The sequence below is a fragment of the Lissotriton vulgaris genome, chromosome 5 (genome assembly GCF_964263255.1).
Source record: "Lissotriton vulgaris chromosome 5, aLisVul1.2, whole genome shotgun sequence".
Classification (NCBI taxonomy): domain Eukaryota; kingdom Metazoa; phylum Chordata; class Amphibia; order Caudata; family Salamandridae; genus Lissotriton; species Lissotriton vulgaris.
Window position 1 is genome coordinate 323,552,597 of NC_141693.1, and position 22,797 is coordinate 323,575,393.

Genomic DNA, 22,797 nt, shown 5'->3' on the forward strand with positions numbered 1-22,797 from the left:
ACGCGTCAATGAAGCCAGAAGTCGCCAAGTATTGGCACCTGCGCACCGAAATGGCAAATTCTTGCATTTCATTTTATTGCAAAGCAAACATCCTGACTCCTGTGCGTAATGGGAAAAAACGGCTCGGCGATAACAGGGTTCGTAAAGTGCGTAAACGTGTCACAGGCATAAATCTCCCCGGCAGGTGAAGATGCGACATGAGAGAAAAGTCGATGAGCGCGGAGAAATAAATAAGTGGAAAAATAAATATGTGACGTTCAGAAAATAGTACGGACACTCGAGTATAAACTACAATCTTAAAAAGATATAATGCAAACACAAAAGCCTGGTTAGTTCTCTTACACAGGGCACTGCAGAATTTAAGATATGTCTGCGAGCTTCTTTCCCAGTCTCTAGCCACACACACAAACAAACACATTGTTATGTTATGTCACCGTATGTTACACTAGGACACGATGTGTTATGCTGTCCTATCTTTTATTGCTACGCTACATTACGTTATACCATGTTATGTTATGTTGCTATGCTATGTTATGACACATTAAGTTATGCTATCCTACGTTATATTACTTTACGTTACGTTGTGTTATGTTACGTCACGTTGCTATGTTATGTAACTTTGCTATGTTACTTTAAGGCATTCTACGTTATGCTATCCTATGTTACGTTACTTTACTTTGTTACTTTACGTTACGTTATGATATACTCCCACTCAACATGTTTGTGTGAGATTTGAGAGCCCGGTCGTACTGGGTATTCACTATGGGAGAGGTAAAGGAGATTTCACAAAGCTATACGCACTCCTTACCACGCAGACCGTGTCAGACTTGTCACTTAGAGGAGCCTTTATGATCCACGTCACTGTGTACCTTGTCATGGCAATCTTCTGCAAATGCGCATACGCTGAAAAGATGTATGCGTGTTCGTGGTGTGGTGTACGCCAAAAGGCCAAGAAATTGGCGAAAGCTGCGCAAAACAAATACTTAATTGCGTAACATAATACGCGAGCTTAATCGCCTCAGTGCGTTTCGGAATCTTTAAAATGCGCATGTGGCACGAACGGGGCCGGGTTCATCTTACCTACAAATATACCGTCTGGGCAGAAAATGAGTGTCCATGGCCGGACAGGTCCGCTCTTCTGGTGTAACAGCGTGCAACTTGGGTGATCGGTTATGGATACAAAAAATCTAAAATGTTTTTAGTGCTTCTAACGCGTATTTTGTGTAAGGTTTCCAGCTTGGAGGCTAAGTGCGCGCTTTAACGACCGGGCACTCTTAACGATTTGTAAAATAAACACGCAGTACAGGAGGCAGCGAGACAGCTGAAAACTTGGAGAGCAGATTGTGCGAACAAACAAACTTCCCTTTTCCTCCTGAATGGCAGCAGGCAGGGTCGGGGCGGCCTCTGACAGACACAGAATGCAGGGAGGGGTCTCCGGGGGGAGAGATCGGAGCTCACGGATGAGATTAGGGGGAGTGTCTGCGCCGGGATTCTCCGAGGGCCACTCAGAGAGCAGAGCATCCAGTGAGTGCAGCGGCCCCACCTCGCCGGGGATGTGCCGAGAGGGGAGGATGCGGCGCTAGCAGGACAGTGCGTGTGGCATCAGCGCAGGCAGGCCCGGAGCCCGCACACTCGCCGCCGGCAGCGCACCACACACGGCCGGCCGCGCAATCCGGGAAGGATGGTGTTTGCCGTCAACTCCACAGAACCCGCCACAGCCAGCTGGGAAGCCGTGGACTTGTCTCAAATTTCCGAGCTGGTGCGCCTCACACAAAGGAAAAAGGTTATACTTTTTAAATCATTATTAATATCCTCCCGTATTCCCCCTAATGCATGTTCCGCTGCCCTATTATTTCATTGCCGCCGGTTGATTTCTGCTTTCTAGCCAGTTTACGATAAGGGACTTAATCTGTGTGTGGAATCCGTCCGTCGAGCCCGGCGTGCTTGAGATGTATTTTGTGCAACTTAACTTTATACAATCAGTTAGTGTGCGCGTTGTTCTTTGAAGACTGTTGGTGGGAGAGAGTTTTATGCTTCATCGGAAGCCTCAGGTTCGCCGCACCATTGAAGGCTCCCGTTCGCTTGTCCAAGGCTGCCCTCTAGTGGCTGAACTTGGAACTCTGTGCAACAGATAGCCTTTGTGCTGATCCGGCCGCGCACACATCGTGTGGGACCGAGAGCTTGCACATGTACTGAGTCTAAACCGAATTAATGAACTTGAATGTATCGCGGCAACTCCGCGTCCCGTTCACGCGCAGGAAACGTTCAGCATGTCCCTAGCAGTCTACCAATTTCTCAAAACAAAGCGCAAAATGCGACATAGCACGTGCACGACTAAGGGCAATTGCGTTTGATGGGGTCATGGACGGCCAGCGCCGGCGTTGCTGCTAGTTGTACGAGGCATTGCTCTGTTTTGTAAAGTGCGATAACAAAAAAAATAGTTAAAAGACACGGCGCTAAATAAAAGTTCTTGCTTCCGGAAACATGCGAAGTGTGCGCTCGTAGGCACGTGCTACTTTGTGTCTGGCCCAACAGTGTGGAATGCATTTTAACTATTTCATGTGTCTGTTGGACCCCTTTGGACTTCAAGGTGCTCTAAATATCTAGATTCCTTTATAGAGCCTCGAAAGTGAGCCAGACACATTCATTGAAATATTGGGACGCAAAATGTTTCGCCCAGGATCACAAAGTTTGGTGATGCGGGGAAGCCAGGGATGAATGTGTAGGTCGCCCTCATTGACAGTAGGCACTTTCGTAACCTTGAACCTAAATAAACATATCAGCAGATGCATAATACATGTTAATTATTTTTACTTTTTTTCCCAGAGGCATCTGATGTAGACGGAAGTAGCTCAGTGAGGATTTTAATTATAACAACCTAAGAATAGTGAAATTATTACCAGTAATAACACAAGGAGAACGCGGATAATGTCACTCCTATACATACACACACATGAATATAGAAAGAAACAGAATGAGAGAGTGTTGAGGACACGAAGCGCACTTTACAAAGCACTTACGCAGGCGCTAACGTGTGCATATACACATATACTTCTACACATGTACATCCAGTTATATTACATCCTACTTTAACACGTAATATTTGATTACAATAACTCCTGGGCCGTGCGTGAGGCCGGCTTTGTAACACCAGGCTTTATGTTGCCTTGTGGTACTCGGAACACCAAGCCACAGTTGCGCTGTCAGTCCGTCTGCGGTGATCGCTGCCTCGCCGGTGACCCTCGACGCTAGCTCGCCCTGACTCGAGGAGACTGCCCTGGTTCATCCGTCCGTCCGGCCGCGGCGGTGCAGCCTCTTCCAAGCGGGCACCCGAGTGAAGTAACGCCGGCCTCGGCGCAGTGCTTGGCTCGAGGAGGCCAGACCTGGTGTGACCTCCCTGGCAGGGAGCGGATCCCCAGCTCCCCCGGCGGAGGCTGCTGCAGTTCAGGCCGATCAATAGACGATGGACGTCGGGAAGGCGCTACTGCCCAGCACAGGGCCGCGAGGCGCTGCGTTCTCGCTGCCATCATGCGTTGCAGGATCAGCTCTGGGATTCCAGGGTGACCTTTCCCTGGTGTACAATCCGTGTAGGATTTTTATAAACCGCCCAGATACCCGCTGCAATGTTGGTCTGGTGCAAAAAAAAAAAAACATTCCGAAGGCAGACTTTATGGCACTGGCTATACTCTTTCAGTGTCAAGCGAGACCGGACCTTTACAATATATTCGTTACAAACAGTCGTGCATTATTGGGGGAGGGTGGGGGGGGGGGGGGGGGGGTAGGTTGGCGTTGGGCTCGGAGCAGTCTGCCTCCTGACAAGTAATTGTGCAATTACTAAATTAAGCTTAACACAAACCATGTTGGTGCACGGCTGATCAGCAGTGCGGTTTGAACCCTTGGCGTCTAGTCGTTACACCGGCGGGCGACAGTTCATATGCAGCGAGTCCGGCGTTACAAGGGTGCCCCGTGGGTGGCCCTGTTGATATGTAGCCCTGCGTGTGTACCCCCAACCTCCTTCCCAAACGTACCCCATACATTCTGGCAGGGAAGTAGCATTGTTTAAATCAAAGAGTGACCGTGTTTATAGCGCCCACCAGAGCATAAATGGTCTATCGGCGCTTGAACTCGGCACGCGTTTCATCGACCTCTTAGGGATGAAAGGCTGAGCGTGCCTTGTTTAGATGGGAGGCAGCGATCTGAAGATCTTTGTTGCCTGAAGCACAGGGCGCTTTCTAGCAGGAAACAGTCGCTGCTAGTCCAAGCACCGCTCTTCTAAGTTCCCCCCAAATACAAGGACCTCTTTACAGGAAAAGTTAAATGCAAATGAGTAGGCACTGCTTTTTCCACCTAAAATGTTTTATCAAATGCCACAAAACTGTCAGTGCTTTCAGACAGCTCCCACGCACATTTATTATTCCACGGAAAGTAAGAACATTGTGATATTTTGCCGGACATTGTAAAGAACTGCACACATTGTTAGCACAATGTTAACACACTGTAATACACGTGCTATTCCAGCATGCCCTTCACAGTGCGCCCCCACGACAACATACTTAAAAAAATAACGGCAGTGAATCTTATAGTTAACTGTCCCGGTACTACAATACGGTTGGATGTTTCCCCCTCGCGCCCACCTCTGCCTCCCCAAACACACCTCTGAAAAACGCAGCCCCCCCCCCCTGTGTGTTGTGTCGAACTGGGGATAGCTAAATCAATACATGAAATACGGGGCATTTGTTAAGAGCTTTGTAGGTGAAAATCCGCGTCGCTCTGACTCGCAGCACAGCTAGAGGAAAAACCCTTCCCCGTTTACATGTAGGGCTTCTTGGAACACGCGCTCTGTGGCTTGTTGGGACTGCCCCCCTAGCATGGTGCAAAGCGCCGTGAAACCGCGAGTGCGTAACAGCGCTTTATTTAATTTTTTTAAAGAATTCTATTTATTGTTTGAAGCTGTCCTATGGAGCTCAAATGCCTAGATTTACAGAATGGTTAGATCGGAGGTGGTAGGCCATCCCGAAGCACCCAGAGCGACAACCCTGAATGTGGCTATACGACAATTACATCTGGTGACTTGTGTGCCTTATGATGCTGTATAGCGCAGTGACACCCCTAGCTGATGACACCGCTATATTTAAAATATGTTAAAAAAAAATAAAAAAAAAGAGGTCATGGCGTCTGGGCATCAATAAAATGTACCCATATGTACAGGTCAAGTTCGAAAATGGGAAAAAGCCGACTTAAATAAGTGCGCCACGGCTGTACAGTCGGAATGCAACATATGTGAAATAAAAGAAAAACACTGCAATTTCATTTTCCACTATCTCCTTCAAAGCAGTGCATGATGTACAAAAGCGCGACCGTGAATTTAAAAATGCTCTGGCAAGACGAGTCAGGAAACAGAAAAAAAAGTAAATATATAGATTTATTTATCGCGTTCATCAGCATCTCTTAAAAGGTAAACTCAACATTATGGCGATTAGCATGTTTTCTTTCATTAGGGCTGAACGTCTAAGTACCTGCCTGTTCTCTCATTACCTGAAAATAATTGTCAGTGCGCAATAAAATGTGTAATTAAATCTTAATGTTTTGTGGGGGTGTAGCGCCAAAGTGTGCAGGGCCCTCCCAGTGAGTGGGCGCTTTTCACACTTGTGTGTCCGGGGAACTGTGTCGCCTCGAGTGTGGTGGTCGGAGCGACTGGAAGGGGGGCTTAAAAGTGCCTCCACAAACCCGTCTCCTAAAAATAAACACGAGTGTGCTGTGAAGTCGGTGCGCTGCTGCATAGTGCTAAAAGGCCGAGTGGACTCTGGCCAGGCGCACCAGTCTGAAGAGAGCGTTTTGTTTTCCTGGAGCACAAGCAATGTGTCCCAAGCAACAAACAATATAAGGGTAGTGAAATCAAAATTATGTGTTTGGCTGATGCATGTGTCTACACACTCGAAGTCTGTCTTTGGTGTCAGTTTACAAGCAGCACTGTTTTCAATTCTCGTAATTCATGGAAGTGACGTAATTCCGGAAAATTACGGATTTTGTAATCCAGCGAGAAGCCTCAAAATATAACATGTAATATTTAACTTTCTTTTGAGGTTTTAATTGAATTAACAGCCTCAAATACTTTCAAAAATGCAATCATTACACCTCTGTGACAATATAAATAGCTTTCTTTTACATATCTATCTATCTATCTATCTATCTATCTATCTATCTATCTATCTATCTATCTATCTATCTATCTATCTATCTATCTATATCTATCTATCTACATTTCTGTCCGTTTATTCATCTATACAAAATTATATTCTTCAAAACATAGAAATTGCACCCTTTCATGAATTTCGGATTTAAAGAATTGAAAAGCCAACAGCTTTAGAACTGCACATTATTTTATTTCAGATTACACATACCATTCAACATATCAGTGGCAGATAAAATGAATTACACGATACAATAACTCCCTTTCGATGCTCCACTGACATTTACAATGTGCCCATTGGCCTGGTGGGGTTCAGTTATGTCACAGCAACCACATAGATATTTCAAGACATCCCAATATTCAGATATCTCATATGCATCCACTGTGAATATCCAGACCCGTACAAAGCGGTTACGTTGTGATCAACACAAAAACATGAGCGGCCTGTTTATGACCCTCAGCTCCCTCTAGCAATAAATAACAATTGTGTGTCATTATTTTCCAGTCTTTTTACTGTACTCAACCCATGGGCTGACGTTGTACACTTCATTGTCAAACATTGTTGCATGTACGACAACGTGATAGTCAAAATTCCACACCCTTGCCTTTGGGAACATACTTGTGTCGTAATGGTTGTGCTCCGTTGGCCTTGGTACGCCTGCCTTCGCCATTAGTATGGGCATTTTACACAGTCTTTCACTTTATATTTGGTGTTATATGCAAGAACCATATATGGGGTCTCACACGTATCTATCTATCTATCTATCTATCTATCTATCTATCTATCTATCTATCTATCTATCTATCTATCTATCTATCTATCTATCTATCTATCTATCTATCTATCTATCTATCTATCTAGCTATCTAGCTATCTATCTATCTATCTATCTGTCTGCCTGCCTTCAGCCTGTCTGTCTGTCTATCTGTTTACACACATAAACACACACACACACTAACATACTCATTGGCCTAAATTTCCCCAGTAGCCATGTTCAAGCAAGGCAAGTGATCAGATCCTCACTCTGTGAAACAAAGTGCAATAGGTTGATAAGGGGGCAGTCCTCCCATAAGTGTAGGACACACAGTGATGATGTAATTATAGCTTTCTGTAGACTGAAAGGCTTTTTTTTAAATTCAAGTAGGGAATAACCGATCTATGTAAATACACATTTATATTTAATTGCATTCGACTCTCTCATTTCGGTATTTTATCACTTCACTTTATTCACCAGTAGACCTTGCTTTCTAGAAAAGTATGAAATAAGTATTTAAAGATTTCACTCTGGGAATATTGCAATTCCTCTACACCTGTTTTCCTCTTTAGTTTATCACCCTCACAGCTCTCTGCTCTCTTTATGTGTTCTTACTTTAAAATTGCACCTTTGAAGGACTGTAGTCCATGTTTAATGTCTCCCTCCTTTATTTATCACCCTCACAGCTCTCTGCTCCCTTTATGCTTACTTACTTTAGTATTGCACTCTTGACTCCAGTCCATGTTTCCTTGCTCTCCCTTTATATATCATTCTCACAGGTCTCTGATTCCTTTATACTTCTCACCTTAGATTTGCACCTTTGCAGGACTCTGGTCCATGTTTCCTGGTTCCCTCCTGTATATATCCCTCTCACAGCTCTCTGCTCTCTTTATGTGTTCTTACTTTAAAATTGCACTCTTGAAGGACTCAAGTCCACGTTTCCTTTCTCCCTCCTTTGTATATCATCATCATGGCTCTCCTCTCCCTCTATGCTTTCTCACTTTATGAGTACATATTTGTAGGACTCCAGTCCATGCTTCATTGCTCCCTCCTTTAGATGTCACCCTCACAGCTCTCTCCACCTTCCATGCTTTCTCACTTTAGTATTGTCCATGTTTCCTTTCTCCCTCCTTTATCGAGCCCTCTCACAGGTCTCTGATACCTCTAGGTTTTTTTTTCTTTAAATATTGCATCTTAGCAGGACTTCAGTAGGTCTTTTCTAGCTCCCTTCCCATGTTTATCCCTCTAATCTGTCCCCTTTATGTATTTCTTTGTCACAGGGCTGCAACCCCCTACAATTGCATCCTTGTTATATCGTACTTACCGTACTTTAGTCCCTCTTTTCTGTCTCCCTCTCCACGTATATCACTCATTGACCTCTATGCATCTCACCTTTATCTATTTCTTTGTCACCTGACAGTATACCGTTTCTACTTGTTCTGTAATTTCTATATCATGCTCGCATAACTCCAATCCCCCTCATCTCGCTCCCTTCCATGTATATCCCTCATAGGCCTCTATGCTGTCTCACCTTTATCTATTTCTTTGTCACATTACTGTAATCCCTCTGCGCTTGCTCTGTAATTTCTATATCATGCTCACAGAAGTTCAATCCCTCTTTTTCTCGCTCCCTCCCATGTAGGTCCCTCATAGGCCTCTATGGTTTCTCGCCTTTATGTATTTCTTTGTCACAGGAGGTTAATCCCTCTGCACTTGCTCTGTTCACAAGTCTCCAGTCCGTCTTCGCTTTCCCCTTTCCATTCCATACCCCTCTCACACGTCCAACGCCCTCAATGCTTTAGATGTTTCTTCCATGCTGGACTCCAGGCCCTCTGCGGCTTATTCGTCCTTCACATACTATGCTCACAGGACTCTGACCCCTCTATGGTTTATTTCCTCATTTATATATCACCGTGACACGTGTTCTCTCCTCATTTGTGTATACAATGTCTAGAGGCCTTGAACCCCTTTACGCTCACTCGTCTCCTTTGTGTTTCACTCTCAGGCCTCTCTGCTTGATGTCCTTCTTTGCATACAGGACCCCAATGCTTCAGTGCTTGCACCCCTTCCCTGTACCCCACTCTCACAGGACTTCAGTCTGTGTGTGCTCTCCCTCCCTGCTTTGTACAACCTTCTGTCATATCGCCCTCAAAGTTCTCCAATCCTTCTTACTTGAATCACTCACACATCTATCTCTTGCACTTTCTCATCTACTTAGCACTTCACTCTCAGACACCTTCAGTGCCTCTTTGCTAGCCCCCCATCTTAGTAGATGCCTATTACATGCCTCCAACCCCCCACGCTTGCTCCCATTCTTAGTATATCTCTCTCAATGGTATCAGTACCACTTTACTCGCATACCTTTACTGTATATATCACTCACAGGCTCCCATTTCCTTTATAGTTTACCCCATCTGCTTTGTATATCACCCTCACATGTATCCCTGCCCCTGTGATTGATCTCTTCCATTGTAAAGCACTCTCATCTTTTAATTATTCACTCTACACTTGCTCTCCTTCATTGTGTATCACTCTCACAGTTAAGCATTCACCCTAAAAGTGTTCTCTTTCTTTGTATAACACACTCACAGGATTCTTTTACCTCTATTCTTGCTCCCATTCACGGTATGTCACTCTCACAACTATCTATTCACTCTACACTTGCTCTCCTTCATTGTGTATGACTCTCAGAGTTAAGTATTCACTCTAAAGGTGTTCTCTTTCTTTGTATAACACACTCACAGGGTTCTATTACCTCTATTCTTGCTCCCATTCACAGTATGTCACTCTCACAACTATCTATTCACTCTACACTTGCTCTTCTTCATTGTGTATGACTCTCAGAGTTAAGTATTCACTCTAAAGGTGTTCTCTTTCTTCGCATATCACCCTCACAGGTTTCTATTGCCTCTATGCTTACTCCCATTCACTGTATATCACTCTCACAGATACCTATTTACTCTACACTTGCCCGGCTTAATTGTAAATCACTGTCACAGTTATCCATTTACTGTACATCTGCTCTCCTAAACTGAGCACCCTCTCACTTTTTATCTATTCACTCTACACTTGTTCACCCTTAATGCTTTTCACTCGCACAGTTCATTATTCACTCTACACTTCCTCTCCATCATTGGCTCTCTCTCACAGTTATATATTCATTCTTCACTTCCTCCCCTTCATTGGGTTTCACTCTCACAGTTATATATTCACTCTATGCATGCTCTCATTCACAGCGTATTATTAACACAGGTACCTATTCACTCTACACTTGCCCTCCTTCATTGTTTATCACTCTCACAGTTATCTATTCACTCTACACCTGCTCTCCTAAACTGAGCTCCCTCTCACTTTTTATCTATTCACTCTACACCTGCTCACCCTTACTGCATATCACTCTCGCAGTTAAGTATTTCCTCTACACACGCTCTTCTTCCCTATATAGCACTCTGACAATTGTCTATTCACTCGCTCTTTCAGATACACGCGTTCTGACACTTGCGTCCATCGGGTTGAAAGATATGGAGACGACCTTAAGAGATGTGTGTGTGCATTTGACTTATTCCAGAAATATATTACTTTGAATGCCTTTGGAGATTATTGGAATCTGGTGTGCCGAATGTTCTCTAGTTTTGGCCGCATACATAAAATACATTTTGGGTATTTTGCAGTGAATGCTACTAAGGACTCTGTTTAATTTCTGACTAATGGACTTTTGTAGTGCCTTCAAAATGTATGCCCTGAAGAAGAAATCCCTATGTTAAAGGACGAAACGCGTTGGTTGTGTCCATGCTCGTCATTTTTGTGGAAATGAGAAATAAAAGAAAGAATATAGAGAATACACATGGTTTGTGATGCCTTGGGATATGTTTATTTGATATGTATTAATAGTCAGAATACTGACCTGTTGTGGGCACTGAAACCAATGTGAGTTAACGGAATCCATCTTCTTTGTGAACGAGTTTGTAATTGAGTGCTCCTTCTTCTCTTTTTCAAAGTTCCCTTTTTGGGTTGTTACATACGGTTGTCCCCAGGAGGGATCATTCTTACACCAGGAACTATACAGTGTGTGGCTATAGTATACCATAACCATTTTTCTTTGAATCTATTCACTTGACACTTGTTCTCTATCACCACATATCACTCTCACAGTCACATATTTCCTCTACATATGCTCTGCTTCATTGTGTATCAGTCTAACGGCTATCTATTCACTCTACTCTTGTTCTTTTTATAGCACTCACCGTTATCTATTCCCTCTAAACTTTCTCTACTCCTTTGTATATCACTTACACAGGACTTCTCTCTCCTTGGTCTCGATCACTCCCTTTGTATCCCACTCACTCTCAACTCCAGTGCCTCTAAGCTAACTCACCCTCCTCCTATATCACTCTCATATGCTCTAAATCCCTCTGTTGTTTCTCCCCTTACTTCTAATACGAGTCTCGTACATCTCACTCTCAATTTGTAAATTACTCTTGCAGCAATACATGTTCATTATGACTGCATCTCTCAATGATATTTCACAATCCTATATCTGTAAGATTTGTATTTGCACAGAAGTAGTCGGCTCTCAACACTACCTCCTTCATAGATCCTTTCTCTTTATACTTCCAGTGATCCCTTACTGTTTCATCTTTTTATTTTTCCAGTCATCAATCACTTCTAGCTTCTTATTTATCTAGGGCAAAATTTCCCTTTTCTTTCTCATCTCCACTGCATTTGAATGGGGTCAGACAAACTTAGAGGACAAAATTGGCAGTGCCAGAAGAGTTGGTCTGAAATTTCAGGGTGTGGGCACTTATTTTGTCTGTTTGTGGGTCTGTTTTATTGACTCGTGTAGCAGTTTTACTGTTGAGTTGCCTGATATCGCCACAAACCTTGCCTGCAGCAAGCATAAAGACATGCAGCTTCACACCTTGCAAAAGACCTATACAGCGTGTTTTCACAAGATGATAACTGCCTAGATTTGCAAATGTGGGTAATTTGTTTAGCTATCTGATTCGCCAATGGGGCCACTTTTATTTTGATACCCACGCCTACTTTCTGTCCCAGTTGACACACTGCGTGGTCACACCCTGTATAGTCTTTTTTCATATTTTCTTTTGTTGTTATTTACCCAATACCAGTCGGTGTCCTTCCATGGATTTCTCCTTTTAATTTCCTATAGAAAGGTCAATCCAAAGTTCTCTAGTTACTGCAGCCGTGTTGGGGATTTGTTGTGCTATTACTTTAGGTTTACAGCTTTGTGCCCAAATTTGGCAGGGCAGAGATTTACCTAATTTTATTAGGGTATGTTCATCTACCTTTTAGTTGAAGACACTTGTGTTCTTGTAATCTTAATTGGAATTTCCATCATAAAGAATTCATCAGTATGAGTTCATCTTTATTGTAGTTTTCTTTATTGCAGACGCCATTTTCTTGTGTATCTTGCTAAAACTCCCAATAACAACATGTAAATGCCCATGTTCAATTTCACTGTATTACCTGACGCTAGGGATTAGTGCGATTCTAAGGCTGACAGCTTTTGGTAGATAGTGGTCTCAACAGAGAGGGAGATAAAATGAGCAGCCCTGGATCACACAATTTTGTCAATTCTTAAAATTGACAGAACTCTCATGTGTCCATATTGTGCATCTGTCAATTTAGCCACTAAGTCACATTTATTCAGTAGCTGTTAAACATATAACTCGATCCAAATGGACATCGGGTCTACATGGGAATCCTCAATTGATTGTGTGAAATTTTCATTCCACCTCCAGAGAATAAAAGTAATCCTTCAGCAAAAATAATAATCACTTTCAGGCATCAACATATCCTCTTCTTTCTCCATTTCAGATATATTATAAAGTTATTAAGGACATTGAGCCCGGAGAGGAATTGTTGGTGTATATGAAGGAACGATCGTACTCATTCGGGGACATGGCTCCCAATCTCGATGGTAAGCATATCCATGTTTTGACTCAGTACATACAGTAATTTACATTCGCGGTTGTTATGCCCATTTAACTTTTACATCAAATGTACCCTTTGTTTGGCACTCTTTTAAATATTTAGTTATAATTTTGAACTCTCTTCTGTTTAGTCTTTGCTCACTGGAATACCTCTCAGTCTTCTGAAAAAACAGAAAACATATCTGTTTGTTTTCTATTAGTAGTTATTCTAGGGATTAGCTTGCTTCCGTTAAATTGTTTTTTACTTTTGTTTTTTTCCCACCCACCACCCCCTAGTTCACCTCGGGGGGCGAGGGCAGAGAAGGAGTTGTGTTTAGCTACAAAACAGGTGGACAACCTTGGCATCAGTTAAAAGGGCAGGTAAATCCATGAAGAAATTGGCCTTAATCCAATGACCCAACTTGGGATACGGATACACAATCTTTAGAGAAGGGATGGTGGCATCTGCTACAGCAAGTGTCCGTAGCCTTACCTTAGCTGTCTGGCCCGACAGGTATTTGAGGTACTGGGAGATCCAAGTATGGGCCAACCCCTCTATCTGAATGGTGTCCAAAGGGATACCTGAATGAGTGCCCCAGGCATGGTGAATTATGCTACTGGGGGAGCAGTCTGATGCCGGCCCAGGTTGCCTCTATACTGAGAGAACAGGTGGGTTCCCCTTGTAAGGACAACACATTGAACAACCAGAAAGGGGTATTTCCATTTGGTCCAGGACATCGGAAAACAGGTAATGACCCAGAGAATGGGACCTGAGAGGTATTCAAGCATGTCTCTGTCAGTGCAATGTAGGCATGAATGTGTTGGTCCCTTGCAATGCTATTGCAGTGTAAATAATGTAAATGTTTTCCCTGCATTGCTCTTTAATGCTATGTTGATTTATTCTAGGTCATGTTTATGATGAATAATAAATACGGCATGAGAATGGCAGGATTTATCTAATGCAACAACGGCATTGTGTACTTGGTTTTCTTTCAGAGATGGAATGTGCAATGCTTAGGTGGATCTTTATTGAGAGGGTGAGAGTTTGGAAACCTGACTGGTCTGAATGTGGTCCTTGACCTGTGCTTTGGTTTTAGTCTTTCTTTTCTATTGGTTGTTTTCTTTGAAACTGTATTTTTTAGCATCAAGAAACCTCATGGTGGTAGCAAGGTGTACAGACAAAATCATAAACGCATTAATTAATGCATTCCTTCATATCCTTAAACCAGACGGACAGTGAATTTTACAAAACTGCCTTCCAAACGGTAATAATATGTCAACACATGGCCTGATTAAAAGAGTAAAATAGATTTGAGTGAATGGCAACATTGTAGTTGTGAATAATGCTAGTGTTATATTGTTGTTAGATTGCTTTCACCAATTCACTGACCTGTTGGTTCTTTATGCTCTTGGGGAGACTGATGTCTGAGGTTTGGGTTTACCCATTGAAGATGTCTCCATATGGTTGTTGTGAGTCAATTGCCTTCCCTTTTCAGTGTGGTGAAGTGTTTGTTGGCTGATGATGTTCTGTGACTGAGAAGGAGTAGATCCTGAGACCATATAACCAGGTGTGAGTTAATCTACTGTGTCAAGGAATGTACCTTATGGGACGTGGACCTTCTTGCCCTTCGCCTGATCTGTGTTAGAGTGTTAGATATGGCACTGCCGTCTATCGGTTTTGCGATCTCAACAGATCACCATGTGTGCAAAAGGCCAGCCCCATTGTTGTTCTTATTCCCTTGTTTCCCAGACTCAAAACCCTGAGTTCTTTAGTATTTCCTCTGTCAGAGGCTGCCTGATCGCCGGTCTCCATATCCCACTGTCCCTCTGTTGCTCTACTCCAGGATGGTTACATCTACCACTCGTTGCAGGTGCTGCATAACTACCCCCTGATCTGTGGTCATGATGTTATGTTAGATGTTTTTGTTTGGTGCATATTTTTTTATTATATTGCATCTTAGCACTTTGGTGCAGATCTCGTCTGCAGTCGAGGGTTTGTCCACGGGGAAGCATCCATGGGGATGAGGATACATCTGCGGATATGCCCTGGTCCAATGAGTATGTGTGGCATAAAATGCACATAGGGGTTTTCATTTGGGCGGAATCCACTGGGTGCACCATTGAGCGGGGGATTTGTGACATGAGAGCATATCTAATATCTTGGTGTGTGAACATGCTGTAGAATCTGCACCCTAATCTGTGTTTGGCATGATATATAAAGTTTCACATTTTTTGCATAGTGCAGATCTTTTATTTTTGTGGCTCATCTGTTGAGCATTGTATGCAGAGCATTTTATGCATTGTTATGTATCTTGTAGTGTGAGGAGCTTGAAGGTTAGACATTGGATGTATAAAATCTTGTTTCAACCACTCATTATGCGAATAATTTAAGACCATTTAGACGGCTCATTGACTCAAAACATTTAAGGCACCAGAGTCCTTACCCAACCAACATAAACAATTCCAAATTTGGGTTTACTATAAAATGGTATGTATATGTTTGGGCTGTTGAGCTCGCTTGCAGGTCAGCCCTTATAACTAATCAATCATTTCAAATTTGGTGAAACATGATTCTATACTAGATCTCTGATGGGACAGGTTTTAAAATTAATAGTTCCAGGGTGTTTTTTCTCTGCTCCACGCAAAAAAATGATGTCTAGTTAAAGGAATACATTTCTCAAGTAAATGTAATGTATGCAACGCACAACACAATGTAGTTGCCCTTTTTCAGGGAGTTTCACGCCAGTATATAAGCGAGAGAGAGAGAGAGAGAGAGAGAGAGCGAGAGAGAGAGAGATTGACTAGGACTTTACCCACTGCCTCCAACCGTGACGTACAAACACCTCACATCAGATGAGTTCACAGTATCAGACTGCAGAGCTCTTTCAGTAGTTGACAGTACTGGCGAAAATGGCAGTAAATAATTTCTGGTCAATCTGTACACTAAAGCAGATTGTGAGTTGAGTAAAAATAGCACTAGATCTCTGGGATTTAGCTCCCCATGTTACCATCCGCTACTGGTGGGTGGTAAACTCATCAAAATGCAAATATGGCACACACACAGAACGTCCAAATTGAACATATGTTCTCTCTTTTCTCTGTTAGAATTCTGCAAACGATGCATATTCCCTGGAGTACAGATGTGGGGAACTTTTTATGCATTAGGAAACATAACAGGTGCACATTTCTGCATGTAGGAATAAGATGCAAAAGTGTATTTGCACCACCAAACGAATCTTTCTTTTATCTCTATGAAATCTGCTATTGACTGGGAAAAGAGTAAATCTTTAAGTGTATTCAACGTGGAAGTTTCTGGGTCTGCTAGTATGGACTTTAGAATGAACACAACGATTAATAGTAACATGTGACACTTTAGTCAATTTCCTCCGACCACTTTTGCACCCATCAATTTAGATGATCTTCTTCATTGACTTTACACTCTTAGACTTTTGAGAACAATTCACAAGTCATTGCAATGCTGTTCTTAAAGAATACTCAAACATCTTGAACTCCATCCACCACAGTATTTCTAATATCCCTCAAGCATAAAATATATAATATAAATATGCAATATGTCCCTGATATTAGTTAACCCTGTGGTGAAATCTGCTAACCTCTTCATCGTGTCATGAAGACACGATGAAGAGGTTAGCAAAGAGGTAAAAAACAAAAAAAAATATATATATATATATATATATATATATATATATATATATATATATATATATATATATATACAAGAAAACTCCTTTCGTGAAAAAAGAGAATAGAGACCCTTGGGGAAATTTTGGGAGGCTTTATTGTGTCCATGTGGCGGATGCATTTCTGGCTGGATGTTTCGCCGTCGTCAGCGCCTCAAAGCCTCCGTGGGTAAGTGTGCACTCCGGCTGCAGTTCCTCCTCTTTTTAACTTGATTGCTCAAGTCTGCACCGCCCCCAGGTCATCAAGGCAGCACACCTGAGTAGCTTCCCAAGTACTAGGGGAAAAACTACAAGTCCCATAGTCCCCCGTCGAGAGTCTCTGGTAGATGCTGCTGGGGGGGTGGAGTGATGTAACACACCAGTGTGCATCCGTGAGAGAATGAACCAAAGTGCGCCTCGGAACACACCACCGGCATGATGATGCATTCCCAGCTTTGCTGTCCACAACGCAAACTCCCTCATCTCCCCTTACCGCCTCCGCCCTGAGTTCCAGGTGTCAATGTAACAGGGGCTTCAAAACAGTGTCTGTCGCCCAACACGAAGTTCAACTAACCTCGCTCCTGCCAACTTCTCTTCCTGGGTTTCAGGGGCGGGCTGGGGACCATCCAAATAACTTTGGCACATGAAGAACTGGAACCAGTTCGAGCCTGCGAAGTCCTTTGCCCTGTAGATGAGGCGGGGTCTCTGGAGCGCGTCACAGGCAGACGCGTGGATAGGTTATATATATATATATATATATATATATATATATATATATATATATATATATATATATATATATATATATATATATATATATATCACCACTGAGCTTGCTTTCATGGGAAGAACATTTTTTGTTTAATTAATAACTTTGGTGACTGAATCTTTACAAAACTTTCCCCAACAATTTAGTCCACCATAGCTCCTTCATGCAAAGTTTTGTGCTGATCCATCGAATCGGGGGCCTAGAAAAAGGTGGTGTCCAAAAAAACCACTGTTTTCCCATGTTAACTTCCATACAAAACTTTGCTCTCTGATACAAAAAAAGCTGAACAGAATTAAACTTAATTTGGCACAAAGCTAGAATTTTACTCAGAAAGTTTTTGTAAAATGGTATAATCTATTCAGACATTTTTAAGATATTTGCATTTAAAGCAGGGGTCAGGGTGAGTTGGAAGGATAAAAAAGTTAGGTATATTTGGACAGTTAAAAAGTAAGGTATGTTTGGAGAGGAGTTCGCCCTGTGGTAAGGTACATTTAAAAAACAGCGCACTCTGATTGGCTCAGATAACTTTTATCCATTGGGTCATTTCGGTTGTACAGCAACAGTACAATGGTACAGAGGTATCTGATTAGCTGGTCGCAACTGAAACGAAAAAGTTGTGGCGCCGTTATAGACTCAGTGATTCCGTCCGGAGCCCTGAAAAAATAATGAAATAGCCCACAAGGGGTCGGATGGGCATCCCCACACCCCCAGGGTCATAGTGGGTTAAAAAAAAAAAGAAAATTGGTCTGAAGGTCCTACTCTACTAGCGCGGCAACACCCTGTGATATTGTGACACCGGTACCAAAATAGCAAAGATCCCTGTAAAAAATAGAAAGCTTTGACCCTGCCGGCAGCCACCACAGTGCAGAGCATAGGCCATGCACAATGGGGATAGGCCACTTGCAGTGGGTTTGGTGGAGGGCTAATGCACTGCTGCACCCTCCCAAAAGCCATGGTCATGCATTAGCCAGGAGTTGACTGCCTATTGGCGATCAGGTGCAGTACATGGCCAGAGGCCTAGCCATGCAGCAAACTGCCCAGTGCACCCAGCTGAAATCCATGCACTGTGGGTGAGTTTACAGCCTGTGGCAGGAATGGCTGCCTTTGCCTAGCTGTAGGGCAGGACCTGTGGCTAACCCACCGGTTATATATGGCCAAAGGCCATACACAGCAGGTGTTGTCTCTTCGCCTGGGCGGCCTAGGGCCTAATAAGATCTGAACTTTCATTAAAGAAAACCTAGAAATTGATTGAAAAAACAAAGGTTAAAGTTGCGTCATAGTTAGGTGTTGAAATAAGTGACATTTAAAAACAAAAAAAGTACATTCACCAGTTATAGTTTACCAAGCTAAATATAACAAGCCCCTCCATGCACTACTTGAACACTCACTTTACATCACTCATGAAAAGTTAAAAGACATAATTGATGACATCACTGATGACATCTAAAATGACATAATTGATGACATCACTAATTACATCATACAACCGATGTTAGACCAACCTATAGAGTTTGTGGACTGAAGTTCTTCAATACACTACATCTGTGGAAAATGTTCTATTCACCTTATTTAAGATTACCCTCATAAAGACTTGATATGACCCACAATTTTAAGTCAAGAGGTTGCCAGGTATACATTTGTCACTTAAAAGACACTTTCTGTCAGGCCCTATTGATAACCCTCCATAGTTTAGTAAAATAGACAACTCTCCTTAGTTTAGTAAAATACACAACCCATCATAGTTTAGTAAAATACACTACACAGATTCCTGTGATGGGCACAACAACTTACAACCCTAGAGCAATGCTTACAAATGGTGGGATACTTGTGAAAATAAAGATTGCCCCAAAAAAACATAGGGGGCGATTAGGATGGCGGATGGATCGCCACCGCCATGCAGGCGGTGGCGATCCGTCCGCCATCCGTGCCCGTCCGCCACCTATTTCCCCCTCGCCATATTACAATGGCGGGGGGACCGTGGCGGACGGGAAGTCTGTCCGCCGCTTTTCCACTGCGGTCGCCTTGCGACTGCGGCTGAAAAGGTCTAATATGGTGGCAGACACCGCCAGCCATATTAGGATGTGCTGTGGGCAATGACTTTCCGTGGCGGCAATGCCGCCACGAAAAGGCATACGGTCTTTGCTTTAGGGGCCCGTTGCGAGCCCCCAGGGTGAAGGGGGTTTGGGGGGTGCACATGGGGGGTACCTATGGTACCCCCCTGCATTTCAAAATACAACATGGCAGGCACCGCCTGTCATGTTGTGCTTTGAAACGCACAATATGCATTTTTAGCATTGCGGCGGTTAAAAATACGGTATGCACCCGCCACCGTGGTGGGTGCATCCTAATTCGAGGCACGTGATCTCCGCCCCTGAGGCGGGCGGTCCCTTCCACCATCCTAATTAACCCCATAATTTGGAGCAACTGTACCACAAAGCATACGTTGAGACATTTATTACTACAATGCCACGGTCAAATCACGTTATTACATAGTACAGTTGCATCTTCTGGACTTGGATTGACCTTCGAACTTTACTGCTCCCCCTATGGACATACACAATGAGATTGTGCTCTGATTCTGCTTAAGTATTTTTTTTACTATACTAATGCATATGAAAGAGCAGCATGGTATGAACCATAAATGTATAAATGTAGACGTGCATCATGTAATATGCTATTTATTACAAATGTGAGGGGGCAGCGTGAGCCACTCGAAGCTTCGCATCTTGTGAGTCACGGCCTCGATCATTTCATTCAGGGACGTTTGACTTGTCATCCTCTTTTTCAATGGATGTCTCAGTTCCCCGGTGGCGCTGGCAGCCGCACAAAAAAAGAAAATGCAAAAATGTTCCGCAGAAAGATAATTATCGGAACAATCTTTTATGCCAAGCCCCAGCCAAAATGCAGCCGACCCCTTATCACTGCTGGAATTTGGAGTAGGGCTCTTGAACTTATTTGAGACTCCGCTCTCCTAGATTAGCATGTAGATGCCGCATAATTGCATTCCCCTTGGTTCTGCTGAAAGCCATTAGGCTGTGATTTATTTTTCTGTTGCATTCCTCCATTGTCCCGAGTGTTGCTGATGGAACTCAAGATAGAGGCCAGCAAACACACATTTGACAAGCAAGAGAGAAAGGACTGGCTGCTTTGTTTTCTAGGGGGTATTTAAGGCGTAACCTGCTTTTTAGGACAAAAGTTTGTATCATGCCTTGAAGAAGCGTAGCGTGAGAGCACCGCAGGTTCCACAAAATGCATTTTAACAGCAAGAAGCCCTGCATATGCAGGTTCAAAGCTGAGAGATCTTTGTTCCAGGTGAACCACTTCTAATAGCCCAGAACAGGAAGTCGGTACAAAGGGTTGATTTAGTTTCACTTGACATACTGATGTATTTGGTAGTTTTTAGTGCACTTAGGGCCAGATGTAGGTATCCAAATACCGGTCGGAAATGGCAGAAGATACCGATTTTCGTCCGTTTCCGACCGGTATTTGGATATTGAGATGTAGGGGCATGTTAAATTACAGAATCGGTAATTTTACCAAATTTGTAATTTTTCCGATTCGGTAAAATACCGAATTGGTAAAATTACCGATTCTGTAATTCAACATGTAGGTAGCACTGTAATCAGTGCTACAAGGGTTTAAGAATTCGTTACTTACCACCAACTAGAAGTTGGTGGTAAATAATGAAAGCCCTTCAAAAAGCATTTTTTGCTTTAAAAAACGTGCCTTGTTGCAGACATACATGCCCTAAGGGCATGTATGTCAGCAACATGTGCACCCATGCACAATTGAGGGGTGCACCAGGGTGTCAAAGTGACACCCTGTACCCCTTGCAAATTCAGTAATTTTGCCGAATCGGTATTTACCGATTCAGCAATTGGCATTGATTCCTATGGGCCTCAAGGCCCATAGGAATCAATGCCAATTACCGAATTGGTAAATACTGATTCGGTAATTACCGAATCATTCCGATTCAGTAATTTCAAAAGTGAAAATACCTACATCCCATCTACTCTTAAATACCGAATCGGTATGATTCGGTATTTAAGAGTAGGTAAATCGAGATTACCTACATCTGGCCCTAAGTGAATGCAGTGTAAAAAGATGGTGTAATACATGAGCGGACTAGACAGTACGCTTTTTCATGGGAGTTCTCGTTTTGCACAGTGATGGAATACACCTTTTTAAAACATGCACTACAGATTACTAGGCAGTGCTCTTTTTATTGGGTTCCTTTGGATTGCACGGTGATGGAAAATACCTTTTAATTACATGCACTACAGTTTACAAGGCAGTACTCTTTTCTTTGGGAGTTCCTGTGTTGCACAGTGATGGGAGACACCTTTTTATTAAACCTGGGCAGAGTTCTGTTGCGCGGAACTCTGCGTAGTGCAAAAAAAGCTCAGCCGTGCTACATGGTGTTTCGCAAGTTGCAGAGTGCGTTAGATAAATGCTTTTCGTGGTGATTTTCAGTGCCAGGTGCTTGTCTGCACTGTTCAATCACACGAACAGCACCATGCACAGTGCAAGCGGGCAATGCTTCCTTTCTGCCGCTTGAGTAGATTTTTACCTGAGCTTCACCTTTCTCAGCTCGAACAGACAGTTTCTCAACGCGTGCGGTCCCGAGCATACACAACCACTCGCAATAGGAAATCTGACCGCCTGCGTTGAAAAATCTCGCCGGGAGGTTGATTTTCAACGCTCAAGCTCGCCATTTTGATGTTGACGATTTGTGAATGAGGAAAAATCTCTCCGCGAGGTGGATTTTCCTCACTCGCGCTCTCCAACTTGACGTTGACTAACGTGAGCGAGGGAATAAACTCCACTGAACTCCATGAGCTTCGCATAATGCAGAGTGCGGAAATCTACGCCAACTCCAAGAGTTGATTTTCACGGCCCAGACTTACTTTTTATGATGTGCACTGCTGCTGACAATGCAGTACTCTTTCATGGGAGTTCCTGTGTCGCCGAGTGATAGAAGACACCATTTTACGACGTGCACTACAGCTGATAAGGCAGTACTGTTCTTCACAGGAGTACTCATGTTAGACAGTTATGGAAGACACCTTTTTATTACATGCACTACAGTCTACTAGGCAGTGCTCTTTTTAATGGGAGTTCCCCTATTGCACAGTGATGGAAGATACATTTTATCGTGTGCACTACAGTGGTGAAAACAGTACTCTTTTTTTATGGATATTCACATGTTTCACAGTGATGGAAAACACCTTTTTATGATCTGCTGTACAGCTGACGAGGCAGTACTATTTGTTATGGAGGTTCTCTGGTATCACAGTGATGAAAAACACCTTTTTATAACGGACACAACCGCTTACTTGGCAGACTCTTTTCAGTGGGAGTTCTCTTTAGTTGCACAGTGATCGATCACACCCTTCTATGGGCTTCATTTTAGCTGACTAGGCTTCCTCTTTTTAATGGGTGTTCTTGTGTTGCGCGTTGAACAATGACAC

The 22,797-nt window shown here is 43.2% G+C and overlaps 1 protein-coding gene across 1 annotated transcript in view; it reads left to right on the forward strand.

The window, feature by feature from the left end:
- The first annotated feature begins 1,532 nt into the window (after positions 1-1,532).
- LOC147710814 (histone-lysine N-methyltransferase PRDM16-like) overlaps positions 1,533-22,797 on the forward strand; it is a 101,392-nt gene continuing 80,127 nt past the window's right edge. Inside the window, exons 1-2 of the mRNA XM_086921557.1 lie at positions 1,533-1,783; positions 12,783-12,885. Coding sequence (XP_086777683.1) covers positions 1,682-1,783; positions 12,783-12,885 — 205 coding nt within the window. The 5' untranslated portion in view covers positions 1,533-1,681. The remainder of the gene's footprint in view (positions 1,784-12,782; positions 12,886-22,797) is intronic.